General features: G+C 40.3%; 1 protein-coding gene across 2 annotated transcripts in view; it reads left to right on the top strand.

Annotated features, from left to right (window-relative positions):
- The first annotated feature begins 1,013 nt into the window (after positions 1–1,013).
- Positions 1,014–16,353, top strand: part of LOC122535441 (protein tiptop) — a 59,687-nt gene continuing 44,347 nt past the window's right edge. For both annotated transcript variants that reach the window (XR_006308173.1, XM_043666975.1), the window contains exon 1: positions 1,014–1,148. Coding sequence is in view for 1 of the 2 variants with exons in the window: in XM_043666975.1 (XP_043522910.1) it covers positions 1,082–1,148 (67 nt within the window). In the remaining variant the exon portion in view is untranslated. The remainder of the gene's footprint in view (positions 1,149–16,353) is intronic.

The raw sequence follows: 16,353 nt of genomic DNA, 5'->3' as shown, positions 1-16,353 counted from the left end.
TTTTTTTTTTTTTTTTTTTTTTTTTTTTTTTTTTTTTGAATTTTCGTTCAATGTACCTATTTAAGATATGAAGCTTTCAGTCGACAAAAGATAGCATGCTGAAGAAAGAGAAAAGAAAGCCGACGTTACTTGTTGTGTAGTAGCATACTTTCGATGCAATTTTCATTCATTGTGACGTTTTGTGTAATACTTCTACAGTATTAATGATAACAAATATCAGCTGCAGTCATTAGATTATTATTACATGACATAGTATCTGATTTCACAAGCAAAATCATTCGGTAACTAAAAGAGTTTTGCAGATTTTATGATCGAAAGAGATTCATTAGAATAAACAGCTGTTCATCCATAACTTCGATTCAAATTCGTATTTGTAGAGAATAGAATAAACGAGCTTATTGTCTAAACAAAATACTTAAATATTTTCATACATTTTTAGGAAATAAAAATATTGTTATCACAAGGTACAATTCTAAATATAATCAAGTAAAAATTTCAATACTTTTCACAGCAGTATCACAAATGAAATATCTATTTACTTCTTTTCTTGAATTTATACACTTTGAGCCTTTTATACCTCTTTGTTTCTTGCAAAAATTCTTTATAACACTTTTCTCAGAAATAAATTACGAATTCTAATCAGGTACAATTTCAATGTTTCTTCAACAGCAATATCACGAATAAAATAAGGAAATCATTACTTCTGTCCGAAACTTACACATTTTGAGCACCCGTATGTCTCTCAAATGCCAAAATTACATAAGAGTATCGCAATTACGAGGTACGAGTTGTAACAATAATCAAGTAACAACATCGACAATATAACACCAAGTAAATAAGTAAAATTCTCGTTTGCCGAATGAGAGCAGTCACTTGGCCCGAAATTTCGCGTGTTGCAACTAACAAGTCCAACAATTCCCAGTCCACTCGTAGCGGGCTTGGAATAAACTTTCAGTCTCGCGGAGGAACGAAATGTTTTTTTTTTTTTCTGACCGTTGTGACTTTTTCTCTTTCAGGTAAGTAGTGGTCTCCGATCGTTTGAAAAGCGAGCGGCCCGCAGCCGCCGCACCGGACGGGAGACATGCGCAGCAAGCAGCAGCCGAGGCCTTCTTTTCGGTGGCCGCAGCAACGCGGCGATAATCTTACCGGTAAATATCTCAAACCAAGCAACGCACCCCCAGTAGCTCAGAATACGCACGAGCACGCACCAGCGTATCCCTCGTTTGCACGCAATTTTTTTTAATTTACGTAGCAGCGTGTACTTGTTGCCTAATAAACACACGCGTAGGTAGCGTAGTCCCGCGTTTCTTCTACCTTTCGTTTGTATGCTTTCGATCTTCCTTCTCGATCGAGCGTTTGTCGTCCATCTTTCAATGAAGAATTCTTTTCGTTCGTGTTGGAATCTTGCATGTGTCCGACTACACCACTCTCTCGTCCGAAGCTACACGAACGCTTTGTTGCTTAATCGTAGGTGCAGAAGAGCTAGTGTAGAGAATTTTTGATACTCGATGTGTAATTACGTACACGTTGACAGAGGGCTCGACAAATTTCGAACGATGGTGCGCAATAGTTGTTTGTCGAGCTCTAAACTCTTGGCTCTTTCCCTTCCGTTCCTCCTGGTCCCGGTTGGTTTGAAACTGCGACTCGTTAATCAGCAAGGACGGAGTCACTCACAATGATTTCTCGAAAACGGAAATCAGATTACGCGATTTCTAATTTCACGATCGCTGGATCACTTCGATCTCGCGTGATTTCACAGACCCTTTACGAACATTGTTAAATAACCAGGAACAATGAATCGTTCCACTTGGAATACTCAGCAACACTTTATTTTATCGTATGAATTTCATTTACATATACTATTTATTACTTGTCGTTACGTTTTACAGAAACTACTTGTACTTGATACTTATTACAAATACTATTTACTACTTGTCATTACTTTTCATTACATCTGACTGCTACGACGTGTTTGACAATTGTACAGGAAAGTTATTATTATTTTCTCGAGGGGGGAAAAAAAAAAGATAGAAATAATAAGAGAGTATCTCAGTTTAATCAACCAAGCGTCATTTAGCGACGATCGTCGAGAAAAACGTACGTCGTGAGCTAATATCTGACGCGTCTCTCGGAAACAAGTGTGCAACGTGTGTTTCGTTATTCAGACGAGGCCACGTCGATTGGAGAACCAAAATCGTGGCAGACACGTCGGGAACAGCGGCACGCGGCGCTGTCACACAGTCCCTCTCTCTCTCTCTCTCTCTTTCTCTCTCGCGTGTGTGCGTTCCTATGTACGTACGTGCGTGCATTTCGGTGGAAAAATTAGAAATGCCCGGAGAGATTTATCGCTGGTTGCTCTGCGCGCAATTGTCGCGAGGAACAGGAGACGCGAGGTGCTCGTTGCTCGTTTCTACGTTCGTTCGTTCGACTCGCCTTTCGTTTCCAAACGTGAATGCGGTTCTACCTTAGGCTGATTTACGACACCTGCGACCTACGTACCTACGTATCCGACGAAACGTTTTGATGGGAAATCGTTGTCCGTTCGACGCGATAACGTTAGGTATATCCGTGTTCTTCGGGACGTCGGTCCGCGCTGGCAGATAAGGTCGTCCAGATGGTTGGAGTCGGTGCTTTCACCTCGTCGAGAACGAGAGGATCGTTTGGTCGAGCGTGGACGACAGTGGACGAATCGTTGGCATGGTCTGGCTGAAGTTACTATGGTCGATCATCACAGGATTCACATTGAATGCATCGTATAGATTATTTGTTAATAACTGTTTGATCTAGAGAGAAGCTTTGATTAGAGGTTACTCGTTGGACAAAAAAAAAAAAAGGTGATACATACGAAGGAAGGATCTATCATCGTTAGATCATATAATCATTAGATTTTACGAGCGTATTTATACGAGATTTCAAAGTGAAAAATTACGAGGTAAATATGTAATAGTACAGTGTTGCTTAGAGAATGTAAGACAATTTTCTACTGGAATTGAGATATCTGTTGTCTAATACAAATTACGAAGGTAGAAGGTTGACGTACGTTTGAGCTTATTTATTTGTAACAAATTAAAAAGAAAAGTGTAATTACGAAAGTAGAAGGTTGACATACGTTTGAACTTATTTATTTGTAACAAATTAAAAAGAAAAGTGTGAACTTTACGTAATTATTATTACGTAATTGGTATTTTACTTTCTAATCTCATGGCAACGTCAAAATTTCGTCCACTTGTCTACATTTGTTAAAAATGTAATCTCAAAGTATAAACTTTCCTCGTCCATATTCTCAGAAAACTTATCCATCCACCGTAATCGTGCTCTAAAGACCACGAACCACTCTGAGTCCTCTCTTCTCGTACCAGTATCGAATCATCAAATTTATAAAACAGGCTAAAAAATACATTTCGCGCCTTTGACGAAAGCTCGCTCGTGCGAAGAACAGTTCGATCTCTACTATACATCCAAATTTTGTCTATTTGTTCACTTCTCGTGTCCTTCACTTCGCTCATTACCCTCGTCTCGAATCTCTTTTCTCTCTCTCTCTCTTTCCCTGATCGGATTCCCAGGAAACTTCAAACACGAAACCACTCCGAAAACCATCGCTGCTGCGTACATCAGATTTCGAGGACTCGAAGATGGACTCACAAGACTCACCTCGAAACGCAAAAACACGGCGATGGAAGAGGGAAGCTAAGCGCGGTGGAAAGGAATGCTTCGAATCTCTACCTGGTTCTAGAGCGCGCTCGAGACAGAAGGCGGAGGGTATCGAACGATCGCGTCGTTCCGAAAGCGGATAACCGACGCGGATAAAGTACAAGTCCGCGTGCGTGTCCCGGACAAACGGGGTCGTTCGAGGGACACACGCGACTCCTCTCTCTCTCTCTCTCTCTCTTTCTCTTTCTCTTTCTCTTTCTCTCCCCCGATAGCCTCTAGCCAGGGAATCGTGCCGGTCTCTCGACGATAACCTCCCCTCCCCCCCGCTCGAATGACGTGACAAGCGAAATCCTGTATCCAGCGGGTCCGGCTGGCGCGGGATATCGGCGGACGTCTAAATGAACCGTTGTACCTTCTGCTTTGATTTCAAAGAGCGGATCCCTAACAGCCGAGGAATATTCATTTAAATATCTGTCGATACTCGAGTCCGACGCGAGGGTTGCAACGATGTCAGCGCCGGACTTATGTGCCCTCCGCGTTCCTCCAGCTTTTCCCTCCTTTCCTCCTGCACGCCATCTCTCTCTCTCTCTCTCTCTCTCTCTCTCTCTCTCTCTCTCTCTCCCTCGCCTGTCTCTTTCTGGCTTCTCCTGCTCTTTCTCTCTCTCTCTCACCCTTTCCACAATCCCGTTCTCCTCTGCGGGCCGCACGCGTACCTGCCTGTCTACCTGCGCGCGTTATATGTATCTATACACGCCCACCAGTCGACGTCTGATCTCTGTCGCGGATACGAGTTCAATCGCGCACTTTGTTCTCGCCGTTCCGGCTCCTCCACGTGTGCTCTCTCTCCCTCTCCCTCTCTCCCTCTCTCTCTCGTCGATTTGTTGGTTCTCCGGAGTTCGGTTACTTCGGTCGTCCAGTCGCTTTTTCTATTTCATTATTCCCCACCCCCCAGTCGGGTGTCCTCCTTGGACGATCGAGTTTCTGCTTCCTTCCTAGCCGCTTCTCCTTCAAACTTTCTCGTTAACCGTCTTGCGCTGGAAGATCACGTGCCACGCGCCGTCGAGAATTTTTGGTCCCAAAATATTTCCACAGTTCTGTGTATATTTCTGAGTGTACAACTCAGGCGAAGCAAATAATAATAATTTACTTATTACTTCTGAATAATTTCTATCCAGTCATATCGTACCCCGGCGAGTTCAAAGAGAGACCGGCGAATTATTACCGTACGGTTCGGTCACTCGTTATGGTCCGCAATCAGTTAGCGATTAAATTCGACTCTATCGTTGATGTTTCTCGGCTCTTGTTCCTCGTTTCGTTGTTTCCTTGGGTTGTTTGTGTCATTTATTTATTTAAGGGGCGAGGTAAAGTATGGTGATTAGAGGAAAGAAGAAAGGTAGATGAAATATAACTTGACTTGGCCGAGTTAAGTGCAAACGATGACAATTTTAGTTCATTAGGACATAAAAAATATGAATGTAAGATAAATAATAAATAATGTGAATAAATGATAGTATAAAAATGAATTAGGAGACGATTAATCAATCGACTATGGCGATGAAGATATAAAGATTTGTAAGAAGTTTACTAGTAAGTTACTTTGTAGCAGTTGAAAGTATTAAAAATCAATTGAAAAAATTATATCCTACGTTTCTCCTAATCCAAGCTTTCTCCTTGATTCTTCCTTTTGATTCTCATTTTATTTTTTCCAGTTTATTTTTTTATTTTCCCTCTCTGCTTCCTCATTCTTTCTATTTTTTATTCTTGTTCTCCTTTCTTTTTTCATACCTACTTTCTTTCTTAGGTTGCTATTTGCATTGCTTCCCCTTTGCTCCCTCCCCCAGTTTACGACACGGTGCTCCTCGTAAACCGCGCAACTGTAAAGAGAAGAACGAGCGAAAGAAGGATCGCCGAGGGAGGAAGAGAATGAATCGTGGGAACAGAAAAACCAAAAGGAAGGATCGGGGCAAAAGGATTTCCATCTTCTTTTTGAGCCAGCTTTTTCTAGTCGCTTTTCCACTTTCCCCTTCTATTTCCTTATTTCTTTGCCTCTGGTTCTCTCCTTTCCTCTCTCGACTTTTCACTCATTCATTACATTTGTATTTTGCCTTTCTCGAATGGAAATATTCTCATATATATTTTTCTTTTTCTTATTTTCTTCTTCCTTTATATTACCTCCTTTGCCTCAAATTCTTTCCTTTTCTCAATTCTTCGCTCAATTCGTTATATTTATATCTTTCCTCTTTCAAATTATCATAAACATTTCCTTCTACTTTTTCAAACATTCTTTTCTCTATTTTCTTCTCTTGTTCCTCCCTTTAATTCTCCCTTTCGACACTCGTCACATTTATATTTATATCTCTCAAATGCATATTCTACTTTCCACCTCGATTCCACCCTCTAACTCTCTACTTTCCCCAATTTCTCCTTTCGACACTCTATATTTTATTTGCTCTCTATATTTCTGTTTCTCGAATGCAAATTGTCACAAACAAATTCTCTCCTGCCTTCATTCTTATCCTCGTCTCTCCATCCTACTTCATATTTTCTGTTTTCTTTCTTTCTTTCTTTCTTTTTCCGACTTCCCTCCCTCGCTGTCGCGAATTTCGACCTGCTTCCCTCTCGCGATTTCGCGCTTTACTCTCCTTCCTACAAACGGAACGACGCGTGCAGAGAAGGACGAGACGGGAAGAAGCAACGAAAGCTGAAAGACGAATAGCGAACACCTCTCCTCCTCCCCTACTGTCGGTCATAGGTGGACATGGCGATGAACCAAAACGGCGAGCGCATCGACGAGGCGGATAGAGAGACGAATATGGCGCACGCCGGCAGAAACGAGAAAGGATCGCCAGGGGGTGTGGAAAGGAGCACTTTGCGTGCGTCGTTTAAGAGAAGCTTAATGCCGCCGTAAAACGCGCTAACGACCGCGCTCTCCGGCCGTTCTACGTCTTTCACGAGCTATCGTCGTTCTTTAGCTTCCGAAAGTGTATTCCCTTTAGCGCGAGGGACACCTTTACGCTGTGTGTATGCGTGTGTCGTTGCTCGTTTTCGTCTTAAGTCAACGGTATTTTACGTTTCCTCTTTTTTTTTTCTTCTTCTTTTTCTTTCTACCTGCGAAACGTTAATCGCCATGATTTATTTTCCTTCCCGCGAATTGAACGATTAAACACGCGATTATGTACGAAAGGTACTTTTTACCAGCAATAAAAAAAAAAAAAAAAGAAATGCAAAGTTGTATGGAAGAAGCATCAATGATCTCTGAAAAGATGTTGAAAAGAATATTCTCACCAGTTGTTCTGGCCTTTCGATTTCATACCATTCGTGTTGGGCGAGAAATATTCTTTTGCATCGTGAGGCAATTTGAGAAAGATATTTGCCTTCAGCCTGAAAATATATTTCATACAACAATCTTCCCACAAGTTTCAAAATTTCTTGCAATCAATTTTCCAATGTGGCTCGCAATTTATATAAAACGCGAAAGGTCTTGGTCTAACGCGCAACTTGTAATTCACAAAAGTTCACGCTGTCGAAATTCAGCTTTCAATTCCGCGCCTAGTCCCGTTCAAATGTTCGCCGGCGTGCGTCGCTTCTCTGGTTCTCGTCGCGCCTAATTGTTCCAAATCGACGCATCTTCGATCCATCATCTTCGATTATAAAACGCGGAAGCCGGAAACAGGCCTTCCTGGCGTGTCAGGAAGGAAGGAAGGAAGGAAGGAAGGAAGGAAGGAAGGAAGGAAGGAAGGAAGGAAGAAGCAGCAACTTTACTCCCCGAGGGTAGTGCGCCGTATATTCCCCTTTTCTCTCTCTCTCTCTCTCTCTCTCTCTCTCTCTCTCTCTCTCTCTTTCTCGACAGTTTCTCCCTTCGCGTTTCCGCCGCCGCTGCTAGTCCTACTAGCAGCATTTTAATCCAGCCGACCGACGTCACTCCACCGCCCCGAATAATCAGCCTGAAATTCGTTGCGAGCGCAGCCACGGCGAATTGTCGCTGAAACGCAACAAAAGAACGAGATATTAGTCGGCTGCGGCTGCTGGCCAAACTCTCGCGTACCAGCTCTCCGCGTCGCGTCGCGTCGCGAGACGGCCAGGAAAGTATGCACGAGCTGACTGTTGTACCGAGAGGAGGGGACCGGCGGCACGAATGCTGACATCGTCGACCGCGGTTGATTTCGTCCTTCCGGGCTTATCACCGACTATCACCGACCCCGGCCACGCGAAATCCTAGCGCGGAAACGCACGCCGCGACAAATCGCGGTCGTACGAAGATGGCGGATTTTTCAAATTTCGCTGAACGCATAGAACGAACTCCCGTCGTTTCGAAATAAGTGTCAAGCGATAAGGAGTTTCAAGCCACGCACGTCGAGAACTGTTTTGTTTTCAAATGTTGCAACGTTTTCTCAGTTTTAAGTATAAACTGGGCAAAATGATTGAGAAGTAATGAAACAATGAACTTGTTACGTCTCAGTAATTTCTATCCAGTGATATCGGTACCGACGAGTTCAAAGCAAAAAGTAAGCGACGAATTATTGTATACGGTTTCGGTCACTCGTTATGGTCCGCAATCAATTGTCAGCGCAACGTGGTTAAACGTTTCTTAAACTGCGAATGTATTTTACTGTTCCATTTTCCTGCGAAACTTGGAAAGAAAATACGCATCTCATCGACAGTTTTTTTGGTGGATTTTAAGAACGGAGAGACGGAAATGGAACGCTTAAAATATAGGCACGATCGTGACAAAAGGCAGGAGACTAATTAGAATTAATAAAAGGATAATTACGAATGAATTATGCAGCGTAAGGAAATATGGAAACGTTCGACCGGAAACGCATGAACTTTCTAACTTTCAAACTTTCAAAGGTACTGCATGTATCTGTGACGAATATTGCATTTCAGTCTTTGACAAGCAGGTATAGTCTTGATATTCTATATACAATACTTACAACGGAAAACTGGTTTGATATTGCATCACATTTTTCTCGCGGTTAATTATTTTAATTGTTTGGTATTCACTGTTAGCAAAATGTGGTTAATCTCTCTGTTCAAACTCTCTGTGCAGTTTTAAATTTAAATGTATATTTTATTTTATTTTTCTCATTCTGACAGTGAAGCTTACGATAGTAGCTGATAGTAAACGAATAAGTTTATACTCGGATACGTGTTTCAAATAATTACTATTCCAAATACATATCAGAATAATCACGAAAATTTGATACTGAAAGAGTTGATTTCGAGAAACTCTTGTCAAGTATTTCCCCCGTCTTGAAACGTCTTTCTATCAATTAACTCGCGATTTCCAAGCCAAACTTTCATATCTTTTCAATAACACCGCTTCAGAATATTTCCACGGGCGTAACAATTTGCGAATATCTGTCAGAAATATTTTGGAGAGTGTAGGGCAAACAAGGATCGACGAAACGTTGCCTGTCCTCACGGGAGCATAGCTCTCAGAGTTAGAGAAATAATTAGGCCACGCGTTGGAGGAACTGGACGGCCTTGTAAACGCGCGGCGACGATCCCCCGCGCTTGTTCGATTATCGGCGATCGAGATCTCCCGTTTACCGATCGATTAATAATCCCAGTTTTCTAGCCAGCAATGCGCTTTGCATACACGTCACCGCGGGACGTTGATTAATCGGTAATTTATACCGCGACACAAGAATCGTGGATTTTTCTTCGTTTTCAATTTACGTGTCGTCGTATATCTGGCCGAGAGATATATCCAGCTTGAGAATCAATCGGTGAGAACGAGTTTCACCGCGTAGTTGGCTCACTGCCACTGATACTAGTTAATCCTTGCGTTAGACAACCGAAGTGTGCAAACACCGGGTGTTAGATCTCGGGCGCGTTTCGGGTGAAAATGTGCGATACACATGCAAGGATAATTTCAGTTTTCAGAGTTGTCAAATTATAGTTTAGTCCGAAAGTATCATTTTCGTGTGATATTAGTACCCGGGACTATATTTCTTAGCCTCAAAATTTCCATCTAATCTCCAAAAAAAAAAAAAAAAAAAAAAAAAAGTCGCGTCGAAGTAAAAAAATTTTGTCACGCGATATAATTAAAAGGAAAACTAGCCTAGTCAAGCGGCTGTAATCTAGAATCGAAATGTCATCTGCGAAACGTCGTCTGAGTATCGCGAGTATCGCAAAACAACGCGAGCAATTTCACAAGCGCTCGCAACTAGAGAAGTGTGTCAAACCGACGGCCGGTTGATGGATGGAGGCCCGATCCGAACGACTTCCTGAGGAGCCAGCGGCACCAGGTTGAGCTGGAAGCTGAAAGAAAGAAAGAAAGAAAGAAAGCTCGGAAGAAAAACGAAACGCAGAAAGGAAGGAAACACACACGCGTGTGTTTAGTTACGTGGCACGACGCCGCCTCACGACGGTGCAACGTGAAAATCGGGCGAGAGTGAAACTTGGCTGTTGGCACGGCCAAGCCCCCGGAGATCGGCCGCAGGACGCGCGAACGTGCACACACGCACGCACGTACACGGCGTCGTTGTGTGTTTGGCTCTCGAGAGGAAGACGCGGTGGTAGGGGAGCGAGTCTGTGTTGTACGTACGTACCGTACGTGGTGTAAGGAGAGCGGAATGAATCGCTGCCACTCAAGGAGCAACAGACGGACGTGCCGGACGGGCTGACAAGGCCGCGCTCGTTCCCCGTGGCTTCGTTGGTCTGGCTCCGCCGCCGCCACGCCGCTGAAAACGCGGCCCAACCAACCGCGTCGATATAACTGTCCACCGCCGATAACTACGACAAGTTACGGGTTGCTAAGCGCGGCGCGTTCCTTCCTCGAGATCGCTGATGGGATTTCAGACACCTCTCTCTCTCTCTCTCTCTCTCTCTCTCTCTCTCCGAGTGTTTCAGAGTCGAATGTGAGGATTCAGCGCGATGGAGATAGACACGGATACGCGTTGATAGGAAATGGAATTTATTTGTTTATTTATTGCTAAACGTATAAAGTTCAACGATAATACGAATATTTAAGAACGAACTGCAAGAAATTTTACTTTCGGATGATTGATTTCGAATCGTTGAGTGATTAAATTCAGTTTGGTGTTGAGGTTTGGAGTCGCGATACGGTAGAATAAAAAAAAAAAAAAATAGAATAGTTGAGTTTTCTAGGAATTTAATTTCAATTTCTCTGCCGCACGAATTGTTGAACTTTCCGTTTCGCAAGTGCATCTCCTCATTACCGAGGCTTCTGATTTCCTCGACGCTGTCTGCTATTGTCCGAATTTGTTGGCAATCCTTGACAATACGTTGCCAGAGCTTTTATTAGCTTTTATATCCCTAATTAATGTCGTAGGATGCACACTCTCGCGAGGCTCTGTTAAACAGTCAATATTATGAACGATGCAACGTTCGATCGATCGTAGAAACATTAAAAGGAACGTACAAGAGTGTATTGTGTCATTTACAATTAAATAAAGAACTCGACGGCATGAATTTGTATCTCGTTCTATTTTCAAATGGAACAGAAAATTCAAATCACTTCGAACTTCGTGGTGCACGAAGTTTCAAATTTCCGAAAGTCTTGATGCTGGAATGAATGCTGGAAGTCTTGAAAGTCTCGATCACACCACGAAACTTTTAACAACGACAAGCATCCGACTTGTTGGGTTTTCTTTAATACAACTCGATATTAACGAAAGTGATAACGTCGAAAGTGATTCGAATTTAAATTCGAAATGTTTCGATCTCGGACAGAAATTCCGAGAGATGTTCCGTCTTCCTCGAGTTTCCACCCTCCTTGTATGTACTCTCTTCCTTCCTCTCGTACGAACGATCGTGTCACTCGTTGGTCGAGTTAGCGAGCGAGATCGTGACGAACCGGGTAGCACTCTCACGTTTGGTCGTCCATCTATCTGCGTGTCTCTCCGTACATAACGCCTATGCCACGCGAGAGGATGCGGCTTAATTATAATACGGAGATATTTATTGCTACGCGTATCGTCTATTTCCGTCGACGACCGTAGGAGGACCGGGCGAAACCGGGTAAGCGATATCGCGAAAGCGACCCAACTGGCTTCGTTGATTCGAGAAGAGAGAGAGAGAGAGAGAGAGAGAGAGAGAGAGAGAATCGACGAGTTAGACGGACGATTCTTTGACGTGGATGAATGAGCACGATAATGCTTAAACAGCAGAATTGCTAAAGGACTGCTAAAGTATAGAAACTTGTATCGTAGAAGCGAAGGTGCAAGGAATAGGGATTACAATTACTTGTGAAAATTGAATTTTTACGATAGAACCGATCCAAGTGTGAATTAAATTTATATCGACGAAATAATGTGAAAAGTGCAAGGCTCATGGCGTACTTTTATTTCAATATATATTTAAGAAACAACGTTGTATTTTAAATATAATTTAATTAATCATTTTCACCATTATTGTCAGAATTTTAGTATCATTCAATTTCCATATCATTGATGTGTAAATACTAATACTAATGTTATCTTTTGTTGAGAACTGTAATATAAATCTTGCATCAGAGAGATTCAAATGAAAGGGATAGAAATCCGCGAGAAGCATTTCTACCAAATACAATAAACGTACAAACACAGAGTCGTCTTTATTATGATATTATATTGTAACAGTCGTGTAGTCGAAACAGAATCATTTCTTCTTTAATTTTCTAAACTTTGATTTCAAACGACATCACGTCGATCCAGAACAAACAACAGACTATTCTGGGATTGTATAATTTTCTTTGTTGTATCGTCGTCGTTCTATCATTGGCCGAGCTTTGAATTTTTCTAGCTGGAGAATTGATCCATTTTATTCATATTCTACCTTAATTGATCAGACGAGATCACATATCCTTTGATATAGAAAATTTTACATCGTTCATATTTATGAAACTTTTATATTTAACTTTTGCATTTATATTATAAATATAAAGATTTTATATCCTCCGTTTGGTAGGTGTATTTTTATAGGCATTTTTATAAGAATATTTATACGGATTTATAAGAATATAAATTTTTATTATTCATACAATTATCAGGATGTTAGTTTCATTCACTAAATATAACCAATACCATGTATACCGACGTTTTGTTTATTTTAATCATTCATCTTCGCGAATCCTCAAAAATATTAGGCTGAGTAATAAAATCGTTAATATGTACATTTTAAATTATAGAAAGATTGTAAAAATACATGTGTCGAATATTTTGGCAACGTCCAGAAGGAAGTTTAAAGAAATTGAATTACAACACCGACGGAGAAAAAATGAATGGATAGTCTCGTGTTACGACAATCATATTTATTACACGTAAAATATCAATATTAAATTCTCTTTTACACGGTACTTATATTTATAAATTAGACAGAGCTCGTATAAAAATAGAGAAACTTTGCTCTTCTAAAAGATCGTGATCGTTGATTTCTCGACGTGAAGAACAGAAATTGCAAATAATCCACTCGAGTTTCCACCGTTATTCCACGCCAATTTTTCGATATTGCAGCAACAACCATAGCTGTCCACTGTGCTACAAATTCACTTTTTACACGCGGCGCGTCCACCTTGTTATCAATCATTTTCTTACACATTCTGAAAAAATACGAATCTCCATAAACATCCTTCTGCAATAAAAGACAGAAGGAAACAAAAAAAAAAACAGCGGTCGTCGGTCGAGCAGAGTCTCGCGAGCATCGTTCGGCTTTCGAGTGAAGAAAAATTTCCGCCGAGGGACGAAAGTATGGAGAGAGAGAGAGAGAGAGACAGACGTTCGCGGAACGAGCCGCAGGTACACGGGGCCGCGCGATCCGTGGATCGTGATTCTCGCGGCGAAGTCGCGTGTTGTTCCGCGTTGGATTTATGCGAGGGCGAACGATAAGCAGGCGGCGAATAATACGGTCCACAAGCACCTGCCAGCGGGGCGGCGGTTCGCCTCCGGCCGTTCTTAATTCGCCGCGATCGTGCCTCGCGGACGACGCTCGATCTCGCTAGATGATATCGCGGCCACCGATCCCGGCCACCGAGCCTTTCAAAGCCCGACGCACAATAGGCCCCTTCGAGCATTCGCGCGTCAAAAGTATCCAGCTGCTTCGCTTCGGTTAGTTAGCCTCCGCTACTTTTTCCGGCTTCGCCCTCTCTCTTCCAACCCCGTTCGGACAAGTTGGTCTAGGACCGCTAGTCTTCAACCAGTTTCAGTAAAATTGTACAACCAAGTACACTGATTATCAATTGTTTGATCAGTCAATCGAGTTTGTACACAGTGTACTACGTGGAGTGTGTATGTTATATTATAACATATATTTTATTATCATTGTGTATAATTATACGTATATATGTATATTATCATTATGTATAATTATACGTATATATGTATGTATGTATATATATATAATTATATGTATATGTAAATTATATATATGTATATATAAAATTTTATTTTATTAAAATTAGCATAAAGTATAAAATATTAAATAAAATAATTGTATTTAATGTAAAAATTGCATATTAAATTTCGATTTTAAATGAATTAATAAAAATTAATAATAAATTAAATAAATTATTTAAACATATTTTAAAATTATTTAAGATTCTTTTTAATTCTAATAACATTGTATAATAAGCTTTTAGGTTCATACCCTAACGATAAATAAGCTATTTAAGATTCTTTTTAATTCTAATAACATATAATAAACTTTTATACCTTGACGATAAAATTTTAGAAAATTTTTATAAATTTTATAAATTACGTCATTAATAAATTACGTCATATATATATATATATAGATAGATAGATAGATACGTGTGTCAATAATTTGTCCATTTAATGTCCAATTAAGTTTTTTACTTTTGCTTTTATTAAAATATATCTCCTATAAACCCTCTTGTGAACTTTTCACTCTCATAATAAATGATGTACATGCTACAGCCTGCAATAATGTATGAATTATTTTTACTGAGAAACATATAGAATGTTGAAAGTGATCCTGGCTCATTGTCAGTGATCAGAAACTATATTAATACTTCTTTAAGGAACTTCTTTAGAAACGATTCGACTAATACATACAACCGACGTATCATTGAATTGTTTTATATACATGTGCATCTAACATTTTGGCAATTAATAGGCTACAATGTAAAATTTGAAATTAAATTGTTTTCTACTGAAACATTGAAAATTTCAACTGATCCTAATCCTCAACAATTAAGGTACTTCTCCAAAGGATGTAGAGACAATTATTTGACATCACAATAATACAAATCGTCAGTATGTCCAATGTTCTATTATTTAATTGCGATTGAATTTCGTCGGAACCGAACAGAACATTCTGTCGCGAAAAATTCCGATTGATCCCAACAATTCGACGACCAAAGATCGTCGTACGTAGTTTCTGCTAGTATCTGCAACTTTAAAGGGATATAGGGATGATCGGCTGATCGTTACACGATCGTTTCTGTTCGACGCGCTTCCATTCGACGTCAATTATTCCGATTACACGCGCCGTCCGGTTATACTTGTCGGAATCAATCACCGGCGACATCGACGTCGTAGGAATAAGAAGAAGCCATCGAAAAGACCTTGCTTTCGCCTCTCGCTCTCTCTCTCTCTCTCTCTTTCTCTTTCTCTCTTTCTCTCTTTCTCTCCCTCGGTACGCGACGCATCGCAATTAATATCCACGTCGTGACGACCTCGATCCGTCTCGATGCACCTGGCTTTCGTCTCGTCCCGCGAGCACTCGGAACGACGACTCCGAGATGACGGGACTGGAATTAATATTCGGAAACGAGACCACTGGACCCCGCGCTTCGGTTTCTCCACTCTCGGTTCCCAACCCTGTCTGTCTGTCTGTCCATCTCTCTCCCCCCCTCCCCCCCTCCCTCCGCGTTAATCTCGCGTTTGTTCATTATGCGTATAATACAGTGGCTTGTAAATGTACAGTACTAATCTTCAAATCAACAATAACAATTGTTTCTAAGTTGATTGTTTCGCTCACTTGTTTAAGAAAATATTTTATACATTATTCTTGCATTGCTCGTGAAAGTATCGGTTCGTTTTACGAGTATAATTATGTCAAACATCTTCAACAACAGTTCAATGGTAGATAGTTTGAAACAAATCTGAACACACGTGTAACGTAGAATATTGCAAGATACTGGATACAAGTGTATTTAATATTTATTTATTTATATATTATACTTATACTACTTGTACTATTATTCTCTGTACTACTGTTATACTGTATTTATACTTATACTACCTCTTATACTATTTACCTACACTTATACTACTACTATCTATATTTATATTTATACTACTACTACCTATATTTATATTTATATTACTTATACTACTACTGTCTATATTTATATTTATACTACTTATACTACTACTATCTATATTTATATTTATACTACTTATACTATACTACTACTATCTATATTTATATTTATGCTACTTATACTACTACTATCTATATTTATATTTGTAGTACTTATACTACTATCTATATTTATATTTATACTACTCATACTACTACTATCTATATTTATATTTATACTACTTATACTATACTACTACTATCTATATTTATATTTATGCTACTCATACTACTACTATCTATATTTATATTTATACTATTTATACTATACTACTACTATCTATATTTATATTTATGCTACTTATACTACTACTATCTATATTTATATTTATACTACTTGTACTATTACTATCTATCTATACTACTACGTTC

The sequence above is a fragment of the Frieseomelitta varia genome, unplaced genomic scaffold (genome assembly GCF_011392965.1).
Source record: "Frieseomelitta varia isolate USP_RPSP 00005682 unplaced genomic scaffold, Fvar_1.2 scaffold_723, whole genome shotgun sequence".
NCBI lineage: Eukaryota > Metazoa > Arthropoda > Insecta > Hymenoptera > Apidae > Frieseomelitta > Frieseomelitta varia.
The sequence above is the reverse complement of the archived record's forward strand: the minus strand, read 5'-3'. Positions and strand labels throughout refer to the sequence as shown.